General features: G+C 37.3%; 1 protein-coding gene across 1 annotated transcript; it reads left to right on the plus strand.

Moving 5' to 3' along the window:
• Positions 1-4,751: 4,751 nt before the first annotated feature.
• LOC145768563 (importin-11-like) lies at positions 4,752-24,205 on the plus strand. Its single transcript, XM_082580089.1, has 11 exons — positions 4,752-5,085; positions 11,608-12,338; positions 16,134-16,260; positions 16,564-16,657; positions 18,658-18,838; positions 19,675-19,847; positions 20,818-21,025; positions 21,182-21,405; positions 21,730-21,923; positions 22,109-22,462; positions 22,966-24,205. The coding sequence occupies exons 1-11, from the start codon at positions 4,768-4,770 to the stop codon at positions 23,248-23,250; spliced, it is 2,889 nt and encodes a 962-aa protein (XP_082436215.1). The 5' UTR covers positions 4,752-4,767; the 3' UTR covers positions 23,251-24,205.
• The last annotated feature ends 362 nt before the right edge of the window (positions 24,206-24,567 follow it).

A 24,567-nucleotide genomic window follows, 5' to 3' on the forward strand; every position in this document is an offset into this window, starting at 1 on the left:
GCGATAAAACGCGAAGGTTAAAACGTGCTTGTGACCGAGATAAGTTATTAAGTTGAAATAAATTTGGCACGGTTGCAACACCTTCAGAAAAATTAAAGCTAGAAATAGAAATAAAACAAAGGAAAGTTACATATCATTTTAATCTCGTAACAAGTTCACGTTTGCCACCTTCGTGTTTTCGAGATCCCAGATATGTTATGACTAGTTGTATATTTGGTTTATGAGTAAGAAAAAAATTGAGCTTACCCTTTTATTCAATTTAAAAAGAAACTTATTTTGTATTTTTGAATTTTTTTTTGGAAACTTCTACTATCTTAGCAGCGCAAAAATAGTTTTGATTTTTGAACTTCGTTTTCGTTTTAATTTTTCAACTTCCGTTCAGGCAAAGTAGCACTCCAAGTTGCAGGTCAAGTGGTTTGTCTCAAAAGCGCCATATGTCTATGCAATTTCTATTTTTATCCAAAACAATTTCTTTTACAGTACTTTAAAGTTTATCTTTCAAACAAGCATCTTCATCAACTGAAATTAATACACTCATTCATGGCAGCTGCTCAACTTATTTTTTTAATCTGACAAGCAAATCTTTGCAGCTGATTGAACAAACAATAGGCTACCGGTATATAAAAATTAGTGAGACTAAACAATACCACTCCACCAGGTATCATTCCTTTATCACAAATCAATACCGTTATCTTAATAGTGTTAATCTTAATATTGTTATTATCCTTATTAGTTGTTTACTGTACGTGATTGAAAGATGAATAAGCGCTCTGCTTTACAACATCTCATATATTATTATTATTAATACCGTATATTTTGTTGTAATAACACCACATATAAACAAACAAGCAGAGTAAATAAAAAGTAAAAAATATTATTGTTAGTTACAGATGTTGGTAATTATGACGTAATCAGAATGGTTTGATGACTTTTTGGTCTTTCACTGCCATCCTTGTTGTGCGAATTATTTGTGTTTTTGTACGTATATATTTTTTTTCGCCAACAAAAATAAACTAAACTGGTACGCAAGCCTTAAAGCTGCCGGCGGCCATGGCCGCTAAGTAGTGCGTGAATGACCACCGGTGCTACCTCCTCAGTTTCTTCTACCTCCTCGGTTTCTTCTATCCAATTATTTAATCGTGGATTACGGTAACTGTCGAAAATATATAGCATCAAAGAGTGACGTAGAATTAGGTCAGCGCGTCATAATCACCACTGTTGTATTGTGCAGAAACATTTGTCATTATATAGAAAATATCCAGCTGTGATCTGTTTTTTTTTTGCTGAGACTTTTCGGTCATTTGTCCGAAATGACTTGAAAAAATTTGGTCAATTTTAATTATTTCGGCCATTTTTAGTCTTTTTTGGTCATATGTAGTCAATTGACTATATATTTTTTTGGACATTTTGACCGAATTGACTATATTTTTTTCGTACATTTTGCTAAAAAATTGGTCAATGACCGAAAAAATAAACCCAGACTGTGATCAGCAGCAATAAGTCCTGTTTGTAATTCCCGATGTTTATTTTAACAAAGTGTTCGAAGTGCTAATTCACCCCGGTTGGCAATATTGTCGTTTTTATGTCAATTCAATGTTGTCGGACATTGAATCGTTGTGAAAAAGGAGAACTAGATTAGTTGACATCCGAGGGGGAAGTATGTGTCTTCATAGTTGAGAAATGTTTCCGCTGTGGGTTATTGATTTCACACCCTCAATCGTGACATTATAACGAAATAAATGGTCAGGTTTTATGAAAGGCGGTATGCAGTTGAAACAATTTAGTGTCGTTAGATGGTCCCGCAATACCTGATTACAATCCCGATAAAGCAGTTATTGCGTGGTACAACAATTCTATTGCAGGATGTTGCCCAGACTTCAACAACGCTAAGTGATCATTTTGGCATTGTTGCAAGTTTTATTCTATTTACTTGTGGTATCGTTATTTGTATTTTGACCTCCAAGCATGCAGATTTGGCCGCCTAAAAAGAACTCTTAGTAGCCGAAAAAAAACACGAGTTTTAAGGCCTGGTACGGTAGCGAAAGACCATAAGCAGTCATCTAATCAGTCACCACCCAGATGCTGACACCTAGACTTTTCTGCTGACCCAGGCCAATTATGTGCATTTAAGCTGGGCATGTGCAACCTTTTTTACTGGTGGGCTAAAACGAAACTTTAAATGTTAACGAGTGCCGCATCAATTTTTTTTAAAGAAAATTTAGTATCATTTTTTTATGAAAGTAGTTTATGCCGAGAAAGAAATTTGATGCAGTCCACGATGGTATATTTGCAACAACTGTTGTGAAGAAATCTATACAAATGAAAAAATTACCACAGTTTTTCACTGCCAGGTAGAGCTGGGCGATATTTCGATACGATACGATATTTTTTCGGCAGCGATATTTATTCACAAAGCTCCGATTTTATCGTTTATAAATGTACTGAAATTATAGCAACATTTTCGCATGCGCAGTGACACAGACATCACATGCGCAGAGTGTGCCAAATGTGTGTGTGTGCATTGTTTACGCATTGCGAACAGTCTGACAACGCATGCGCAGACAACCCTCAAACGTGCGTGCATTGTTTACGCATTGCGAGCAGTCTGACATCGCATGCGCAGACAACCCTCAAACATGTGTGCATTGTTTACGCATTACAAGCAGTCTTTGTGATTACGCAATCCTGCTTATTGATTCCCACGTGTTGCATTGTTGCAAAGGATGAAGTCTGGTAAATACGATCGGAAACTTGCAAGCTGACTGAATTTACGTAGCATAGCGTAGCGGGCTAGCGGCCGTAGCATAGTGTAGCGGCTGTAGCCTATGGTAGCTACAGCTAGGTAGATACTTTATTTTGTTTTGCTACTCACAGCTGCATCTCTATTTTGCATCAAAAACTATCAACAAGGATAGCTGCATCTGTACATGGTGGCGAGCTAATGCACTGACTTCCTACACTTGCAAAAGTTGCAAGAAAACTTCTGTGCATTCAAGCCACCAGTGTTAGTAGTGAAAGGGTGTTTTCATTCGGAATGGCCCGATTCGGTGAGTCCAATTCGGTGAGTCCGATTCGGTGAGAACCTTTTTCGGTGAGTTTTTTTTTTAAATTATTGCGCGCCGTAGCCTAATTATCATTGCCGTTATAGGGTTAGGTCCGTTAGGGGTTAGGGTTAGGGAGTTTGGGGGTTTTGGGTTTTTTTTGGGAGTTTTGGGTTTTTTTGGAGGTTAGGGTTTTTGGGGGGTTAGGTTTTTGGTTTTTTTTTTGGGGGTTTGGGTTAGGGGTTTTAACTAGGCTACGGTACCCGATAATTTTCAAAAAAAAATTCAAAAAAATCACCGAATAGGGCTCTCACCGAAAAAGGCTCTCTCCGAATCGGACTCACCGAATAGTAGCAGACCCGTTTTCATTAGTGGCTCAATTGTTTCCAAGAAGAGATTGTGCCTAAAACCCTGCAATGTCAACATGCTGACATTTTTGTCCAAAAATCTTTAGTTTGCGACAGTTAAATTACAGCATTGTTTGCAATGTAGTTCATTTCAGTACCAGTGCTCAGTATGTTTTTCATGCAGTTATAGAAAGCCGTGCTTTGCGATTCGCCGTAAAATATCAAAACTTGGATAATACCGTTTTATTTTTGGTAATATCGTATCGAAATTATTTTACCAATATCGCCCAGCTCTACTGCCAGGGCAGGTCTTCTTTATGCCTGTCGTTAGAATTTGTTTCCAAAGACTTGAAAACTCCCAAAACGGTGGTGGCATATGCTCTCTGCACTGCAACAACTATGTGACATATTTTCATGCAACTATTAATTAAAAAACTAAGAAAAAATTGAGAAATGGCGGAATATCGACTATAGAATAGTAGAATATTCTCAATTTCAGTCAAAAAATTAAGTCCACAAACAAGCAACCGCAAATCGAACCAAATACACCAATTGAAAAAATACAAGCCCAACTGTGTGGGAAAAACTGAAAGGTTTATGGCACTGTTCCATACACTTCTGAGCGTTAAACTCGCATTGTGAAATCGCAAGGCAGCATTTGTTATATCCTAAAGCTTCAGCGTTCAAAAATTACACTTGGTTTGATGTGAACGACATTAAAAAGTGCGCTCAGCTATTCACAAAGTTTTTAGGATGCATTCGATGCATTGGCAGCCTCAATCCAATTCTACTGCCAAGGCAGAAAATGATGGGATATATATAATTTGTGACGACTAGTATGCAGCAGTACACTTTTATTGTTATGCTAAATACCATTTGGGCTGTGCAAAACAACTCGGTGGGCCACTGGTTGCAGATTCTTGATTTAAGCTGTAACTGCATGGGTGTCAGTGGCATTTCCTCTTTATGCAATTGTGATGTTATTAAATTATATATGGATTCCATTCAATTGTCCTGCCTTTCACCAAATAAAGCCAAAAGTGTACAAAATCTTGGATGATGTGATCAAAGACTGGTTGCATTTTAGTTTGGTATGGTTAAAGGATAGGCCTTAGCACTAGAGCTTTAAATGAACAAGGAACTGATATATAGCCTACATTTTTTTTATTAATAAGTTGTTTAACATGCATTAATTGTTAATGTACGATTGTACATTTGTATGTAACATGCTAATCCTTTGGGCTTTGGTATACAATAAACAATTTAGGTGTTTTTTGTAGAAAATTTATTGATAACATAATGATACCGCAATTAAAAACTGTTAATTATTTTTTAAACAGTTCTTTTAATTTCAGATGTTTGATTAATTTCTGACTGCAATGGAATTGTCATTGGAAAATGAAATTGAAGCAGTAATATTGTTATTGAAAGATGCGACAAGCATTGAGTTCAGCAACATTGCCACTAAAACTTTGCAAGAAAGAGAAGAGAATAAAGGATATCATTTATGCTTGCTAAGAATTGCTCTCAACAAAGAGTTTATTATTGAAAGCAATATTAGGCTGTTGGCTGCTGTGTGCTTAAAAAATGGTGTTGAAAAACATTGGAGAACACATGGCCCTACCCCAATAGCCAATGCTGAAAAAACCACAATCAGAAATGAAATATTGTCATGTTTTGGGGAAACAGAACCACAGGTATTGTCACTTTTGTGCATAGTGCATACATAGTCATGGTGTCCGACGTTTTCTTTGTAAACAGTTCTTCGTAAAGCAATTCTTCGTAAGCAATTTTTCGTAAACTTAATTCTTTGTAAAACAATTCTTCCCAAAGCATTTATTCGTGCATGCAATGGAGATTTGATGTATACGAAGAAATGCTTTACGAAAAATTCTTTTACGGATTTCATTTCACCAACAACTGTTTACAAACAATTGTTTTACGAAGAATTGCTTACGAAGAATTGCTTTACGAAGAATTCACCCATTGTCATAGGCGTCGAAATAGGGTGGGCCGGGTGGGCGGCGCCCACCCTGTTTTCATGATACTTATGAAGTGTTTGTTACAATTATTTCCGTTTTTGTTAAACGCTGAATTATCCAACCAACTGTAGCGCAACTTCTTGTTTTACGCTATGTCTCTCGCTAGGTATTCGACAGAACAAAGCAATTTCGCAACAACGCTGCGTTGAAAAAAATGCGGTACTCACTGCATTGTTGTTGTTACGGCAACTGCGACACGCTGGCAATTCCTGGTGAGAGAAAGCCATGTTTGATCTTTTCTCAGAATGGTCTCACTTTTGTTACGTCACAATCAAACTTCAGTTCCGGGTTAGCGTAAAGGAATATGAATATGACATCATAATGAACATGGCAATAAAATAACCAATACAAACTAAAGACGTACTGAAACAATCGCTTTTTACAAATCTTTTCTCACAAACTGGTTGCTGGGTATAAATTGGGGCACCGCGCAATGTTGTCATTTCATTATTGAAAAGTTAAACATGAAGCAAAGTCAAAGGCGCAAGAAAGCAAACATCAAACTTATTAAAGTTTAATTGCTGCATCGACGCTAAACGCAGTCTTTGTGAGAAAGACTAACCATTGCGAATTTGCGAACATACACATTCAATGAAATCTGTTTGAAAACTCTCGCCCACCCAGAATTCCTCTCTTCTAAGAAAAAATCGACGCCTATGGTCATTGTTTTTATGCGGCTGGAAGTGGTATATTTTTGTTTGTGATAATAAGGAAGCAACATATAGGTATATATAGCCTACAGTAAGTAGGGCAAAATATCAAAGGTGGTTAAGTCAAAAAAGCAACCCTCCCTGGTCCCTGGACCACCAAAACCTCACTTGTTGAGTTGCATGCAATGTTTTTCTGTATTAATTCAATGCATTTATCTTAGAAGCCTTTCCACAGCATGCCAAACGGATTGTTGCCTGCTTTATACATTTTTCTAATAAGTTGGTTAAACTTAGTTAACTATATTACATTTCAGTAGATTGAGTTACGCTGTTAATAGAAAGATATCTTACATTGCTTTGTTGACCAATGCCAATTGTTCCTGAGAACAAGCACTCAACACTTGCCATATTATTAAAAATTGGCAGGTTTAAGATCATCATACATATTCAAAAGAAAGATTGCAGCAACTTCTTGCATTCTTTCCTAAATTGGTCTGTGTATTGTGTAATGTATCAGCTACTTGAAAAGGAAATATTTTCAATTTCATCAGAAAAAGGACCAAAATAAATAAAAACTGACCGAATTTTTTCAAGCCATTTTGGACAAATGACCGAAAAGTCTCAGCGAAGAAAAAAGCCAGGAATGCTGGCATGAACTTAGTGTTATTTAAATTACTATAAACTATTTTCTGCAACATGAATAAGATATTTGGCTTATACTTTTAGTTATGTACCGTACTGAGACCAACCAAGCCTTTTTTAAAGATAAACCAAACACTTTCTAGCTCCTCTTACTATATATAGATATCTGCAAGGCATATTATATTCCCTCACTGTAACCCTTAATCGCATGTGCACTGGCGTCACACTATTCTGTTCCAACATAAACAAATGGAGGATGGCCCCATCTGCAATCAGTGAGTGTGGTAAGGAGGAACAAACTGCAGACCACACTATCTGCAACTGCACTGTCTACCATGTGTCAAGCGGTGTACGGGGTCTGTGTGAACTGGAGGACAAATCAATTCAGTGGCTGCTCAACACCTGTCCAAACATCTAGAGTCTAGACTGAGTCACCGCCACTGCTCAGACATGGTAAAAGGCAGGTCCCCTCGACTCGTAGCGTTGTGAAGAAGGTTCATACAAAGAAGAAGACCACATAGATTTTTCCGGTTCTAAATAGAATTTTTTATAAGCAGAGTATTTTTATTTTACTGCTTCTTTACTTAAGACATTGTTTTCAATCTTTGTTTTAATCCCATACAATAAAGCAACTGGTCTCACAACTATGGGTCTGCTACTATTCGGCTGGTCCGATTGGGCTGATCCGATTCGGCTAGTCCGATTCGGCTATTACCCTTTTCGGCTACAGCCCGATTCGGCTAGTCCGATTTGGCTGATCCGATTCGGCTAGTTCCCTATTGGGCTACAGTCTTTAGCGGTTAGTTCCCTATTTGGCAATTTTTTTGAAAATCCAACGATAATCCTTCTGTAATCCAACATCGTTTCTTTTGCATTCCGACAAAGAAAAACAAATTGAAATGAAATCTAGCGAAAAATGTTTGAACTATTAAATTTAACTGTTTGCTCACATAAAATGGACAACGACGTCTTCTGTTTATTTAGAGAATGTTGTAATATCGCTTCTTTTATAGCCTAGTTGAAATCATCGAAGCTTTAGATGAGTGGGGTTTAGACCTAACCATTGAGATCTTAAAACTAAAAAACGAATTAAATTTATTTTTGAACTATCAATGTTTGCTCAGATAAAATTGACGTGTATCATGCATCGCCGTCTGCATGCAAACTTAGAATATATTAGAATCCTCAACAATTACAAAATTCTAAATCCAACGACGCCTTCTGTTTATTTGCCGTAGAGAATTTTGTATTTTATTCCACAATAGTTGATCTCGAAGCTTTAGATGAGTGGAGTCAAGACCTAACCACTGAGATCATAAATCATATTTATGACACCGGTTACATCCCTAGTGATATGGTACGTTCCATATTCATAACTTTACCAAAAAAAAAACGGAGCAACAGAATGGTCACTCCACAGAACAATTAGCCTTGTGAATTACGTAACAAACAGCTTACTCCGAATCATGTTGATGAGATTGAGACCAAAACTACTATCGGAAATTTCAACAGCACAGTTTTTATTTTCAGACAAAGGGACCACAAAAGGAATTTTTACATTAAAAATGATAACAGAGAAATGTATGTCCGGTTCTTCTGTTTATTTAGAGGATTTTGTATTTTAATTCGACAATATGGTATCTTTTGCATTCTTGCATTTTATCCAGTGTTTACCTTTGAGTGCTTTCCCAGACGGCAAAATCCGTCATTTTTACATTGATTCAACGTCTGCAGACGTTTTGATGTCTGGGTTCGTTCAAAATATGTGTTTTACATGAAAATAACAGTTTTCATGATTACCAATAGGGGTTAATGAGATGAAGTCTCAGCCAAAACGTGTCAACGAAAAAAAGACAGTTGCCAAATAGCGTTTGCCATAAAAGATGAAGTTAAAACCTAAGTGGCAGTTTAGAGTATACCTGGGTTTCGGCGTTACATGACCTGAAATTCCTTTGGTTAGTTCCTTCGTTAGACTCTCAGTTGATGTTACTTGATCATGGCAGAGGAATCGATTAGTACGCAGCGCAAAGGTGGGGTTTTTCTACATGATGGCTACATGTTTCAACTAGCTCAATATAGTCCAGACGGGCTTAAGAAATACTGGCGTTGTTCAATTGTAATAATCGCAACCATTGTTCACCTGCATTGACGTTGGACCTGGGAATGCACCACGGACTGGCCTACCCTAATAATTACAACTGCTTTGATAGTGACGTTGTGCTATTACTTATTACTAGGGCCATTTGTTTTTACATAAAAAATTGAAAAATATGACTTTATTTTTTGAAATATATGATAATATATGACTTTGTTTTATAGCATCAAATTTATGCTAATCTCTAATTAATAACTCGTATCTAAGTTTTTACATGTATTTTGAACAATAACACACTCGAACAACTAACAAAACACTTCTGTTTCGCTTGAAAATCATTACAAAAATGCAAATGTCTAATGCATCCACTGGCGCCGACTTACGGGGTGGCCAGCCACGCCACCCCATAACCTCTATGGCATGATGGCAGCCACCCCGTTTAGGTTACATTACTTACTGCAAATAAATGTAATTTGAACGAACGTTTAAATCTTTTTTTGATCATTGGTTTTCGCTTCAAGTCAACGTAAAGCAAGAGGTGAACCAATACAGTATTGCGAAGAAAATGATTGTTTTTGTCACAAGCATGATACTCGCGTAACATCAAGCAAGCTACGTGAAGATTACGCAACACGTGGCAGCCGTGGCTACGAGTTTTTTCCTTGTTGCGATCGTATTATTTGTTACTTTTCATAAGTCATTGTTACAATTGTTAGGTTTACAATGGGATTTATTAATCAATAAAATACGATCTTTCCATTGCCTCCCTCAAAAATCTTTTTTGAAAAATTTTAAACTGCTCATAATATCGCTATAAATTATGCCAGCTATAAAATACTTGGAAATAAAATTATCTCGATGATTTATAGCTCCACCTCCTAAATGAATATCTATTTTCAAATTTTATTAAAAAAAATGCAATTTTTGAAACTTTTTGAGTTTTTATTTAAAAAGTGCACCTAGTAAAGTAGCAGTTTTAACGTTCTGCAAATTTACACGTTTACATGATTCTATTCGAGGAAAGCTACACCCCCTGCCAATTTCCAATAATAAAGCAGTCTTTTTCAATTACTCAAGATTTTGCATTTTGAATTGTTTTCCGATTTCAATTGGAGTGTACTGTCATCTACGTCTTGCTTTAATTTCTACTTTGTTATCTACTTCATGCAGTAATAATGTAATATTGCGTGTCAATGCGTGACAAATTGTGAGGCGGGAATTTATTGGTCTTACATAGGAGTTGCTTGTTACATCATAGAAAAAATTACGAAAAGTTGTCCTGTAAAAGTTTGAGGAGGGAATTTATTGGTCTGACATAAGTTAGGAGTTGCTTGTTACATCATAGAAAAAATTACAAAAAGTCGTCCAGTAAAAGTTTTCCCCGACATTCCAGTTTTATTCAGCTTAAAGATGCCACCGAAAAAGCGTTCAACTGTCGCAACTGTTTGATCTATTTGCAAGCAATGAAACAAGATCATTAATGCTTCCAAACGTGGTCTGCATTGTGAAAATATACTTATCGTTGCCTTCCACCACCTGCGAGGCGGAGCGATCGTTTAGTAGTGCACTCAGGCGCATAAAAACCTACTTGTGATCTACCATGACGCAACAGCGATAGAACCACATCCTAATTTTAAATGTTTATCAAGCTGAAGCTTAACGGTTACAACTTGACCAGTTGATTAACAGTTGGATTGACAGAGCTGCCGTTCGCAAAAATACTTTTGCCAAATGTTAAATGTCGGAGCGACAACGTAACAATAAAATTCACGACATACTTCCTGTGGTTTGTTGTAAAGTTGTTTTGTAAATAATCGAGCTACAAATCAGGTGTGAAAAGACAATTGCATCTACGAAACACGCTTAGTAAAAAAACAAAAACATGCAGTTTGAAAGTTTTTAGGTTGCCATATTGTGCTATCCGCCACCCCGTGCAAAATTAAAAGTCGGTGCCTATGCCGGTGTCATAAATATGATTTATGATCTCAGTGGTTAGGTCTAAACCCCACTCATCTAAAGCTTCAAGATCAAAATACAAAATTCTCTACTGTAAATAAACAGAAGGCGTCGTTGGATTTAGAATTTTGTAATAGTTGAGGATTCTAATACATTCTAAGTTTGCATGCAGACGGCGACGCATGATACATGTCAATTTCATCTGAGCAAACATTAATAGTTCAAAAATAAATTTAATTCGCTTTTTAGTTTTAAGATCTCAATGGTTAGGTCAAAACCCCACTCATCTAAAGCTTTGATAATTTCAACTATAAAAGAAATTTAATAATTCAAACATTTTTCGCTAAATTTGTCGGAATGCAAAAGAAACGATGTTGGATTTTGTTGGATTACAGAAGGATTATTATCGTTGGATTTTCAAAAAATTGCCGAATAGGGAACTAACCGCTAAAGACTGTAGCCCAATAGGGAACTAGCCGAATCGGATCAGCCAAATCGGACTAGCCGAATCGGGCTGTAGCCGAAAAGGGTAATAGCCGAATCGGACTAGCCGAATCGGATCAGCCCAATCGGACTAGCCGAAACGGGCCATTCCGGTTTTTCTGATACTACTGTATTACCTTTTTGATCTTTTGTCATGTTTATATGAAATAGCACTCATAATCACTTTTAAATATAACTATTCACCATCAATAGTATTACAAACTTTTACCTTAGTTTGTTTCATGGTAACTATATTATATCAGCAACATTTTTCTTAAAAAAGTAAATATAGTTTATTGTAATAACTAAGTATTCAATGAAGTATTGATTGTTGCATATTATTTCTTTTAGATTGCTCTACAATTTGCTGTTATCATTGCCAAGATTGCTAGATATGATTCCAAATGGCTACAACTTTTTGATGCTTTAATCTCATCTATGATGAACTTGCAACCAGCCTGTATGGAGTTGAGAGACAATACAGTATTACTTACGCACCACTATGTTATGAAAGAACTTGGTTCAAAACGTCTGCCTAATGATAGAAAAATATTTGAAGAACATTTATCAAAAAATTTACCATGTTGTGTTTCTGTTTGGGAACGTTTTCACCAAACAACAGTGGAAGCTTTGCAATCAGGCAATTGGAAGTATCCAGAGTTACTATTTTTAGTTCAAAAATTTATTAACATCTTAAAAGGACTCCGTTGCATGTTCCCAGCACTGGGCACAGAGAAGAAGCAGATGTTGTTGAAGTCTGTCGTTAATGGACTGCAAGCACTTCTTAATTTTGTTCAAGCAATAACTCCAAACTTTTCAAAATTTCATGAGACATTTCATAAACTGTTGATTCTTCATACCAAAATATTGCTGGACAGTTTTGATGATGCAGAAAATGTTATTCAACAATTTTCTGTAGATATTGTTGGATTATGCAAACATTGCATTTTTCTTTATTCTGAAAACAAACAGGTTTTATGTGAACGCTTCATTGTCAACTGTATTAACATTATAAAGGCATTTGCAAGCAAAGGAAATATTGATGCCTGTATTTCTGAACAAGGTCTGAAGGAGCTTTTGAGGTTAGTATTGCTTGTTTTTTAAATTATAAAGAGGGCACTTTTGAAATCAGATCTTCACAATATACCGCCTGCGAAATCTTTGCATGAGGTAATTAGTGATTACTCTACATTTTACGATTGCATTCTGTAGTAACAACTTTTGGCTTATTGATTCGATTTTAGATATGTAACTGATTGACCTGTTTAAATAATTATACAACAATGAGATATTGTGGTAGCCTACGCTTCTTCAGCTGGTCTGCTACTATTCAGTGAGTCCGATTCGGTGAGTTCCTAACTTCTAACCCTATCCCCTAACACCTAACCCTAAAACGGCAATGATAATTAGGCTACGGTACCCGATAATTTAAAGAAAAATTGAAAAAATTACCGAATAGGGATCGGACTCACCGAAACGGGCCATTCCGTCTTCAGCAGTTACGTTTAGGTTGCTTTTTTTATCTGAACAATACCTGTGATTCGATAGTCACTTTATTGAAACTGTACAGCAATGTTTGTATGTGGCTTGCGAAATATAGTTTTTCTTGCTGCTGCCCTTGTAGTTGTACTATTTTGAGTTGTGCAGCCCTGCTTTGAATCACCTGTCTTGTATTTAGAATAATTTAACTAACTCATATGCTTTTGGATTATCAGTCATCATAATAATATTTTACATTTTTAACAATATTGCAAAAATATAATTGAACTTTTTCATATAGCCTAATCATAAAAATTCAACACGAATTGAAATGGTACAAGATGCAGACTGTGCCAGGAGAAAGTTAATGTTTTTGCGTAAAAATGATTAAAATTAATTCAATGAAATGACATTTTTGTTTGTAGATGTACCGGTATTTCTAATAAATTTGGAATCCTTTGGTTTTTACTGTAACAATGTTGAATTTTACAATCTAATAATTCAAAAGTTGTGAAGAAGGGAGCGTTCCTCCTGGCTATCAGCACATCGCTGAGTACCGTACTCACAAGACAGTACAGCGAGCAGTTGCAATTCGCCAACCATAACAGTGTAGCTTCCGCACTAGCCACTTAGACCATCCAAAGAATCAACTACCGTATATATATGTTTCTCGGCATGGTCGAAACACAGTGTTGTTGTCAATTCTTGCTACAATCGGCTGCCAAGAAACATTCAAAAGTTGTTGCCTATGCATTAATTTTTTCATAGCATCTGTTCAAAATATTGACCACATAAACACTTTAAGGTTAATATCCAGTCTTCGAAATTAGCGTCGGCAATTGCCTAGGTGATTGCAGATGCATAAATGACGCATTAGCGTCAGCAATAAAAATGCCTAAGCCACACGAGCTCTTGTAAGGACCACAAGATTACAAAAAAAACTGATCTTCTTAGACTACACCTGACTGGGATGTTGTTGGTTTAATCTTACCATTGCTGGATGTTTTATTTGGGTTACTTCCTACTTCGCCGGTGCTTAGACACGTGCCCAGCTGGTAGAATTGAATCTTTTATAGAAATATCGCCCTATTTGCATTGATTTAACGCCAGTAGCCGTCAAATTATTGTAAGCATCTACTCCTTATTGCGCCTCGCTTTCCGTTATCTCGTCCAGCTGATACAGCATCTGATGATACCGATTCTGACTGGTTCTTTATCAAACAGACTTTGTGTTGCTCGCAGTGTCCCAATTGTACCGAAATTATGTTAGCTTATACGTAAATCGAGGCAATCTTTTAGCAGGGAGCTGTTAATTTGTTACCGGTAGCTGATTGAGCAATTAACGTTATTTTCATCATCTAGCGATGTTGAATTAATGTAAAACAAACGTAAATTTCTTATTAGGCATTGCTGTTACGCTACATAACCCGCCGGGAAAATTAAATCGATTTGTGCTGACTCGAACGTTGAATCAACCCAACATTAACTTACTTTCCTCCCCCGAGAGTTATTTAACGTGAATTACCATAATAGCGTGCGTATCTAATAGGGTTCCTGAAGTCCAACACCATCGCCTCTACGTGGCGGAACTAGTAATGCTGAGGATTAACCCGAAGCAGCCAAGATGGTGGGGCACTGTAGATCAGGACTGGCCGACCTACTACAGTAAACTCTTGGCCACATATACCTCGATGAAAATTTTACATGAAAGAATAAAGCTAAACAGCGTGAAGGGGGCCTATCCCTCAAAGGAAGGTTCCTCGCTCGGTCCGAATTCTGATGGTTTGCAGGTCAGACCGGACCGTCAAAAAGCTACTGCAAACCAACAACAGAAGCAAATTGATGACAAGGATCTACGTATTATTCAAAACCTTTACTTTGATCAAATTGCAGCAATAAAGATAAATCACAATATCAGCGATTGGATATCCATCAAGAGAGGAGTTAGACAGGGATGCGTGCTCTCTCCAAGCCTTTTTTCATTATACAGTGAGATCATCCTCCGATGTCTTGATGATGAAGCTGGCGTAAATGTTGGGGGAAGTAACTTTAATAACCTGAGGTATGCTGATGACACTGTCTTGGTGGCTGATTCGGAAGCAAAACTACAAAATTTGTTGAACAAAGTAAATGAAAGAAGTAAAGAATTTGGAATGGAAATGAATGAAAAGAAAACGGAAACGATGGTAATCACAAAGAAAAAAGAAAATGAAATTCCAATTTGTCAAATTAAAATGAACGGAACAACTATAAAACAAGTAAAAAGCTTTCGATATCTTGGAACAACAATAAACTGGGACGCCAAAGATGATAAAGAGTTCAATATACGTATTGCTCAAGCAAAAGCCTCTTTCCAGCAAATGAAAACAATATTATGCAACAAGAACATATCTTTCGCAACCAGATTCAGAGTATTGAAGTGTTACATTTATCCAATTTTTAAATATAATTCAGAAACCTGGACAATTACCAAATCAATTAATAAAAGAATAAATGGGTTTGAAATGTAGGCATTCCGAAAAATGCAGAGGATTTCCTGGACTGACAGAAAAAGCAACCAAACTGTTTTAAATCAAGTCAAACAAACAAACAATCTTCTAAAAAATATCAAAGAAAAACAACTTCAATTTTTAGGACACGTGCTGCGAAAAGGAAAGTTAGAACATCTCTCTCTCACAGGCAAAATTGAAGGGAAGCGTGCCCAAGGCAGACAAAGATTAACATACTTAAACCAACAAACCGACAAAACTAACACCAACATACACCTAATACACAAAGCAAACAACAGAGAATCCTGGAAACTTTTCATACACGAGGCAGTCAATGCTTGGAATCAAGTGCGACAATAAAAGAAAAAGATCGCGTTGCTCGCTTTATCGCTACTTTTGGTATTATTACATCACAACAAATCAAACATTGCGGTCGTAATTGACTACTTTGGAATATTTTTCGCTTCTCGTTTTACATGTTTTGGTACAATCTTTTCATAATAAGTGTTCACAGCAATTACCGAGGCAATTTCAACTATTGCCGTTTGCCCTCGGCAACGTTTTTGCCGAAGTAAAAATATGCTAATTTCAAAGACTGATATCATGGTTGTGTAATGTGAACACGATTTCATTTGTGACTTCAGATAAAGTTATATGAGACATTTGCATTAAATGTGAAATTTTGTGGGTATTTCGTCAGCATGCAGATGCAACCATTCCATTCCCCCAATGTTACATTAATCACTGCTTTTCTTAATTAAGCTTCAAACTTTATAACAAGCGTTATGGTCTATGGGTGTGCACGGTCACAGCATGTGCAGTATATTAATTATATTGTCCCTGAAACAACTACTTTAATATATTTTCATATGATTTTTCCTCAATCTGAAATAATCTATCTCCCTGCAGGAACTTGGTGTTTTCATATCTTCCTCTAACCGAGGACGATCTTAACAATTGGGAAAATGATGCAGAAGAGTTTTGTGCAGAGGAAATTGGTGAGACATGGAAATACAATCTGCGACCAAGTGCAGAGGTGACTTATCAGTCTTTGTATCATTTTTTTAAGCTATAATGCATCATCTTGTGATTTTATGTCAAATCAACAACAAAAAACATAAGTTTGGGCTTTGTTCTCAATTTTGATTTGTGTACTGTGCATTGCAGAGTTTTTTTAGTACATACAACTGAAAAAGTCTAATGTCTGTTTTGGCTACATATTGTTGTGAGTTAATATGATTTGCATGGTTTGAAACACAGAAAATACCGGTATCGGCAATGATATTGCGCATAGCTTGTCTGCAATTGATTAACTACTGCTTCCGTGTGTGTTTTGCAGGCTTTATTTCTCACTTTTTTACATGAAAACTCGGAACAACTTGTGCCTCTTGTCATGTCAACTGTACAGTCATTAAATGCTACCATTCAGAAAGGTAAGTTGGAATATGTTCTTTTGGGGCTACGATTGCATAGCCTATCCTTTAAGTTCTACAATAGTACATGGCAAAAACCGAAAAAAGCCCCGGTAGGTCATGCTTGGTCGCTAGAAAAACAAAGGTGTTTAGTGGATTGACTGTGCAATTTATATTCTTGTTATTGGATTGTATATTTTGCATTAGTGTCTGTAGTCTGTAGCTTTGTTAAATAGTATTTATAGACCCTCCGGACATGTCGCTATGAGTGCATTGTCGTCAGCATAGCGAGTCTTGTTTAATGAGATGCCGTCCACTAAAACTTCCTCTTCTATGAATGCGAGAATGATCTCACTATACAAGTAAACACAGGTTAAACAGATCTGGTGACATTACACAGCCAATTGTCTGACCCCGCATTCAATTCCAAACGATCTAGATCAGAGGTGACGAACCTGCGGCCCGCGGGCCGCATGCGGCCCGTCAAAGAATTTTGTGCGGCCCGCAAAACAATTTGACAATAGCTCATGTATTAGCCTAAACACAAAAGACATCTCAAAGCTGTTTTATGCCTTCACTGGTACAGTGGTACACCTTTCCTTTGCTATTTTCTTGCCCTAAACACTGACTTTCAGGGTTTAAAGTTATGTCTTTTCTTTCCCCTTCAATGTTACACCTGCTTCTGCACCCTATGAGCTACAACTTGAACTCATAAAAATACAGAGTTATGACACGCTAAAAGCGATGTATGTGAACAAGCCGTTGCTTGAATTTTATCGTGTATGTTTGTCAAAGGAAGGGTTTCCAAACTTGAGAGCTAACGCTCTCAAATGGTCATCTGTTTTCGGCAGCATGTACCCATGCAAACAGTTCTTTTCTGAAATGCACTTTAGAAAAAGTCGTTACAGGTCGAGGCTGACAGATGAAAATCGTAGTATGTAGTTGAGAGTTGCTACATCGTCTGTTCGACCTAATATTGAACGCTCAGTCAAGCAAAAAACTTTCTAAAAATCCCACTAAGCAAAAAAATTCAATGCTTCAATGTTATTTTTTAATATTTTATGCTTGAATGCTGCATTAGATAGCTTCAGCTGTATGATTCGCATGGGCTTTTGTTTGAAAAAGAAATTCCATTAACTGATTTGTTGTTTCGGAGCATAATGGTCGAAACATTTAGTCAACTTGAGCAAATTGTCAACTAATAGTCAACTAATGCCCATTGGAACACACAAGCGCGGCATCTGCACGATTAGAAATGTGGACCTCTGAGCCCGATAGGACACAACATCCTGCCATCCCAAGTCCTTCCGAAAGTCTTCAACAAACTCCCACCCTTGAGAGAAGAGAGTGGTGCTGCCTAAATAGAGCCCGCTGCGGAGTCGGTAGAAATAAAAAGCAACCTTTTCCGACAAAAGATGACTCCTGACCCTACGCGTGATTGCGGCCTAGACAATCAGACGATGAAGCACATCCTTACCAACTGCCCCCTTAGCCCTTCATGTGATGACAACGACCTCAAAAACATCACAAACAATGCTCTTACCTGGCTCCGACACTGGCGTGACAAGCTATGAATGAACTTGAGCAAAAAGAGAGCCAAAAAAAGAAGAAATCATGCTCATATGAAAGCAAACGCTTCGAAAATTAAACTATCGTCATTATCAGTGCAAGTAGGCTACTGTTGCTCTACCGTAACCTTTTTGCTCAAGTTGGTTTGTTTTTATTTTTTACTGTTGTATGTTTCGATTCTGCGTAAGATAATTTCAACTGTGTGGGTTTTATTACTTTCATCTGCCGTTTGTTACTTTCATGATTAATATCTTGAGTTGCTTCTAAAAGATTTCATAGTAGGTTACGTTTAAAAGGTTGTGTGGCCCGATAACTCATGTGTAATTGACAAAGTGGCCCGCGACAGCAAAAAGGTTCGTCACCCCTGATCTAGATCAATCTAGGGCTCTAGGCCGATCAATAATAATGGAACAGCATATATAACCGCCAGTTTCCATTGTTCTTTTTGTTAGATGACGTGCAGACAACAATGGATCTCCGTGCCATAGTGATGACTGATGCGGTTTTCACCACCGTCGGACTGGCCTGCAATCAACTGTTTGATCAGTTTGACTTTGAGGAATGGTTTCAAAATTACTTGTGGCCTTACCTGCAGAAATGCCTTAACCATAAGTATTGCAAAATCATACACAGGTACATATGTCATACTTTCTTCAAAGATCGCAAAAGTGCAGATAAATGCAAGTATGGTTATGGGAATATTTAATTTCAGAATTTTTGGGAAACTTTGAGGAGCCCCTATTAATAACTGCTCAAGTAACTTTTCTTCAAACAAATGTAACGCTATAATAATCCAAGAGCCAAGAAACATCAAAGTTGTGTAAAAATTTGTTTGCGAAAATTTTGTATGGCTTGATGGTTCAGAAATTATCTGGAATTAATTTGCCTGTCCTGGTCAGTGGCAAGACCAAGCAATGGTTGTTGAATTCTCAATATTGCGTTGCTCCACAACATACTTAAAGGGCAGTTCTCTTTTTGGTGGGCGGAATGGTTTTCTGATGACATATTCTAACAAGACTTCACACTGTCAACCTCAGTGACCGGTTTATATCAGTGGTTCAACATCGCTGTAAGTGAAACTTCCAAAGAGACTTTCTCAGGCTAATGATAAATAAACTGCGATATGTTTTAGCACGGAATGGCCCGTTTCGGTGAGTCCGATTCGGTGAGTCCGATTCGGTTAGTCCGATTCGGTGAGTCCGATCCCTTAACGGGGGATTTTTTCAATTTTTTTTTTAAATTATTGGGTACCATAGCCTAACTATCATTGCCGTTTTAGGGTTAGGGGTTAGGGGTTTAGGTTAGGGGTTAGAAGTTAGGAACTCACCGAATCAGACTCACCGAATTGGACTCACCGAATCGGACTCACCGAATAGTAGCAGACCCGTTTTAGCAATAGATTAACATTAAACAACATAATTGGTATTTAGCAAAATCACTTTTTCATGTTGTTTTTTTTGCATTTTTAGAAAACTTCTATGGTTAATAGAGACCTGGATGGAAGTGAAGCCATTGAACAAAACCAAAGAATTGGTGTATCACTTTGTTATATCTTCACTGAGCAATAACTGTGATATGGCTGTCAGACTTTCTGCATCTTCTGCACTCCGACAAGTCATGGATGATTTTGAGCTTGATTTAGGTACCGTGTCTTTTGAACTATTGCGTGAGAAGTTCTACTTGTTTTGTTATAATTTAAGCGGGAAACGTGACATTATGGCAGCGCGTTGGTTTAAGAATCTACCAGCCCGGTGTTCAAATCCTTGCCGGATGCTGTTTGAATATAAAGTATCCCCTTTTTGATTTATTTTTTCTCGTTTTGCATGAATCCATGCGGGATGCAAACAAATTGCTTGTGGATGATTGAAATCGTATTCACAGACAGCAAATCAGTCGTTTTCTGTACATTGATTGAACGTCTATAGACGTTGTCTGAGGTTATAGACCCCTAACAAGCACGTTGTATTGTGATCAGCAAGTCTTTTTAACGTATTGTAACTGAATACCAGCTAATTACCCTCGAATGACTTAATTACATGGCAGCTGAATGAATTGCTCACTTATTAGTGCATTTATGCAAGCAAAGTCAGTCGATACAGGCCAAACTTTGCAGTTGTGCAAGTCCAAATAAGTAAATAATAAATATAAATATAAAAAATAAAGTAAAAATAAGTAATAAGGGGCTGTCCAAAATAGATGTCCTCAAAATTTTTTTAAAATGACCCTTCTCCCCCATGTGCAAAAAATCTAGGCACTGTGTTATAGAAAATCCGAAATTTGCACACCTGACTGCCGACGTCTTTTTCATAGAGCACCTAAGACTTTTTAGTGCGATGTCAACAGTAATGTACGTACAATAACATGAGCCAATCTTCTAGTGTAAACTAAGCTAAACTATCACAAGGTGTTTCAGGTGATAATCAGATTCTGCCATGCTAGACAGGTAGTCAATACCTGATCTAGCTCCCAGAAGAGAAGTCAGTTTGTCTTATTGTCGAAACGTTGGGGTAAATGCAGATTATCAAACACCTTGTAATAGTTTAGCTTAGTTTACACCAGAACAGCCTCATTCAACTTCTGGTATTTTACGTTTTTTGACTGTTTGCTTTCAGATACTTTTGCACCCTACCAAGAAAGGTGTACCGATGCCTTGTACTTCCTGCTGCAAGACACAGAGAATGGAGATTCCAAGATGAGAGTTCTCTTTGTACTGAGCTGCGTTATCGAGAGGCTAGGACCTCGCGTTATTTCATGTGCTCACAAACTGACCGAAATCCTTCCCATGGTTTGGAAAACTTCGGAATATCACAACATGTTACGGTGAAGGGAATTTTGAGTCGTGAACTGCACACCATGATGCTATAGTGTATATGTATTACTGGAGTTTGAGAAAATAATTGGTCCCAAGCAACGAAGTCTTGTACCACGATGATCTCTTTGCAACAAATTAAATAAAGCAATCCCCTTGTTTTGCAGATGTGCCGTCGTATCTACGTTAATAAACGTTGTTATCGGATTGCGGGGTCAGTGGTCTTCGACTTTAGAAAATTTTCTGTATAGGGTCATCCACGCATGTACTGACGTCACATCTGACGCGTATATTTATTTGGTGGAGGACGGCCTTGGTTTGTGGAACGCAGTTCTTCAAAACACTGAAAACATCAACGAAAACTTGCTGCAACTCTTCAATAATATATACGGTAAAAACGCAGCATGATGGTTTGGAAATTTGGTTTATTCATTTCGTTAAGCCTGTATGAAGTTCAACTTGACCCATAACATGAAATACGGCAAATTGTGTAACACACAATGGTGTTTTCACAGCTCAGCCTCAAAGAATATATGTGTGACATGACAAGAAGTATAAATGCTATGTGTAAAGTAATTTCATTCCACCCATCTTTTTATGCCATGTCATGTGTCATGGTACTGTATAATGGAATATAGATAGAAAGTGAACTGCACTGTGCACATCCATGCATCAAACATAACCATCGTTATAATTCTTTAATATTTTCAATCAGGGCTTTTGGAGATCGGTTCAGACTCGTTGAAGCATTGTCTTGAAATCGTGAAGTGTTACGCTGTTTTGGGCGGGGAAGGGTTCTTTATCGGCGAGCACGGCCCAAGGCTTGCCCAAGCCATATCATCCCTCATCACAGACGTGAGAGATGAATGCCTGACCATTGTCACTCGTTTGATAGAAACTTTTATCAAGGTATGTAATGCCGGAAACATTTTGTGCTATCAGAACGAAAAGGTTCAAATTTAGCGACAATTAGTTAATAGTAGCCTACGGTAGTATTATCATTAATATTATTAAATGAAATATAATCCCCAGTTTATACGTATATTCAGAGCTATCATAGTAATCCAGATGAGAAGTTTGCATCTTATTTCCAGGTGTCACCGAAGAGCTGTGTATCTATTTTTGAAAATTACATTTGCGACACAGTACGTCACGTATTGACAAATGAAGATGGAACTCCCTTAGCGGCTGCCCGTGTGGTTTTAGTCTCAAGAGTTGCTTTTCAAATGCCTGATGCATTTTGGGATCTTCTTTCAAAAGTAACTGCATATCAAACAGAAGAAGGATTTCGCACGTTTTTTGTCGTTGTAGAGGGAAGAATCGATTCTATAGTTGAAGGAGAGCAGAGAAAGATTGTGGCTTTAGCCTGTTTATCACTGCTAATGTACTTCAGCCAGAGTAATGCTGTGCGATTGGCCGTGTCAAGCATCATGAATATATCCTTGCAGGTAATTTTGATAATTGGAGTTTTTGTCGTCGTTGTCAAGAAGTTGCCAGGGATTTTCAAATATTATATATAGCTTTGGCAACCCTTGGAGTTGGTAATATGTCTATCTTCCTGGACTGCCAGATAAGGTACCGCTTATCAACTTTTTCTGACTCTTTTTTTGCAAATCCGATCTTAGTGGCAACAGAAGACATAGCAATGCAGACTCACTCTCACGGTTGTACACTTGTAATGTACAGTCTATGTGCTTGTCGTTGACAACAATTGTTGATGGTTGTTTCATCATAATATATGGAGCTAAAGTTTTATTTATGGAATCTTTTTCTATCAACCATGAATATGTTAATTCACTGACTTGGTTTCTCTCTAAATATTCAAAACTAACAAAATTAAGGTGCTTGTAGTCTCTCGATGGCTGCTTTTTACTTTGTGCTTTAAGCTGAAACATTCCAGACTGAGCGTCTTACAAATGTTTAAAAATGCTTATTCGACGTGCCTTTACAGGTTATGTACGACGTTTGTGATAATGATGGCGCAGATACCGTCATCTTTAACCACAATGCATCAGACGAAATTGCTGGAGAAGAATGTGACAATTTTCACGCACTACGCATGCGCAAACTCATCCATTCTGACGAAAATCTTAAAACCTCACTTCCTGACTTCGCTAGAAACCAACTCGGCTACTTGGCCAACTGTTGCGGCGGGCAAGAATCATTAAACAAATTCCTTAACGAAACAGTAGATGATGCAATTCTTAAAGATTTGTCACAGTTTCTATACAGGTGATGATTTTTAAGTTTTGTATTTCCATTGATGCATTCCATCACGTGACTGTTCGTCCTCGAAACGTGCAATGCAGGTTAGCGTCACGCTTCGATGCCTACAAGAATTGCGTAGGAGGGGCCTTTGCAAAAGAACCACACAACTCGCGGAAAAGAACTTTTTTATAACAACACTTCAATTTGTAAAAGATTTTGTAAAACAACCTTTGCACAATTCACATAGGGAACGTTCAAATATTACGTAACGCTTTTTTTCCGAATTTTTGACCCCCCCCCCCTCCCCCATGTAACGCCAACGTAACGCTTTTTTCAATCCCCCCCTCCCCCATGTAACGCTTTTTCACTACAAATTCAGAACAAAAAACTACCATTCCGTACTCGAAAGCGTTACGTAACGTTTTGCTTGACCCCCCTCACCCCCGATGTGACGCTAACGTAACGCTTTGCATAAACCCCCCCTCCCCCTCGAAGGCGTTACGTAATATTTGAACGTTCCCATAGTGGTCTTCGCTTTATATCGTGGCATTACGATACGCTTACAATGGCCTAATTATCGTATTCTACCACTGGATCTTTCCCGCCTCAAATTGTGCTCACATTTGATTGCAAGTGCTTCCAGCTGGTAATTTAACAAATGACGTTTTACAAATTTTTCGTTGATTTTATCTTTTATTCAAAATCATTGTTATAAATTAAAAACTTGCTTGCGTCCATCAAAGTTGTTCGAGCACCTGGTCGCTCCCTTTATTACTGCCGTCATATTTTCGTTTGGAATTTGAATTCCGCTTTATTGAATGTCATGAAGCTAACGATTATTTGAATAACTTTTTTGTGTGTGTTTGCAATTTCAATATAATGTTTTTGTACACGACGTACTGTTGTCCCAATATTTGGGGTTTATCTAATTTGAAAACACTTTTATAGCTTCGCGCTAAAAACACAAAATAAATGTGATTTGTTGTGAACTTGTGCTGGTTAATATGTTGTATCCGTTTTTCTTCAAACTTCAAGTGGAAAAGTGGGGTATTTTTGTTTAAAAAAAGACTTCAAATTAACCTAATGCATTTTGCTGATCTGCTTTCAAGTTTCATATATGGCTCATTCGTTCGCTTATTTATACCGAGACGGCTCGCTTATAGTCCAGTCGTTGAAGCGAAAAAAGGGCCGAACCTTGACTTAATTGGTGTAAAGCTGAAACTTTGCACATTGTTTCTGTTGATTATGTACATTGACCAAAAAAAAATCCCCGTGAAAATCTTTTGGTGAAAAAAAGTTATCCGCCTTTTTTGAAAATCCGCCATTTTTTTTTTCTCAAATTGGC

This window comes from Aplidium turbinatum, chromosome 4, assembly GCF_918807975.1.
Source record: "Aplidium turbinatum chromosome 4, kaAplTurb1.1, whole genome shotgun sequence".
NCBI lineage: Eukaryota > Metazoa > Chordata > Ascidiacea > Aplousobranchia > Polyclinidae > Aplidium > Aplidium turbinatum.

Coding starts and splice junctions, on each gene's coding strand:
- LOC145768563 (XM_082580089.1), top strand. CDS start 4,768: ATGGAATTGTCATTGGAAAATGAAATTGAAGCAGTAATATTGTTATTG. Junction 21,026..21,181: donor GAATATCACAACATGTTACG/GTGAAGGGAATT, acceptor CTTGTTTTGCAG/ATGTGCCGTCGTATCTACGT. Junction 22,463..22,965: donor TCATGAATATATCCTTGCAG/GTAATTTTGATA, acceptor GTGCCTTTACAG/GTTATGTACGACGTTTGTGA.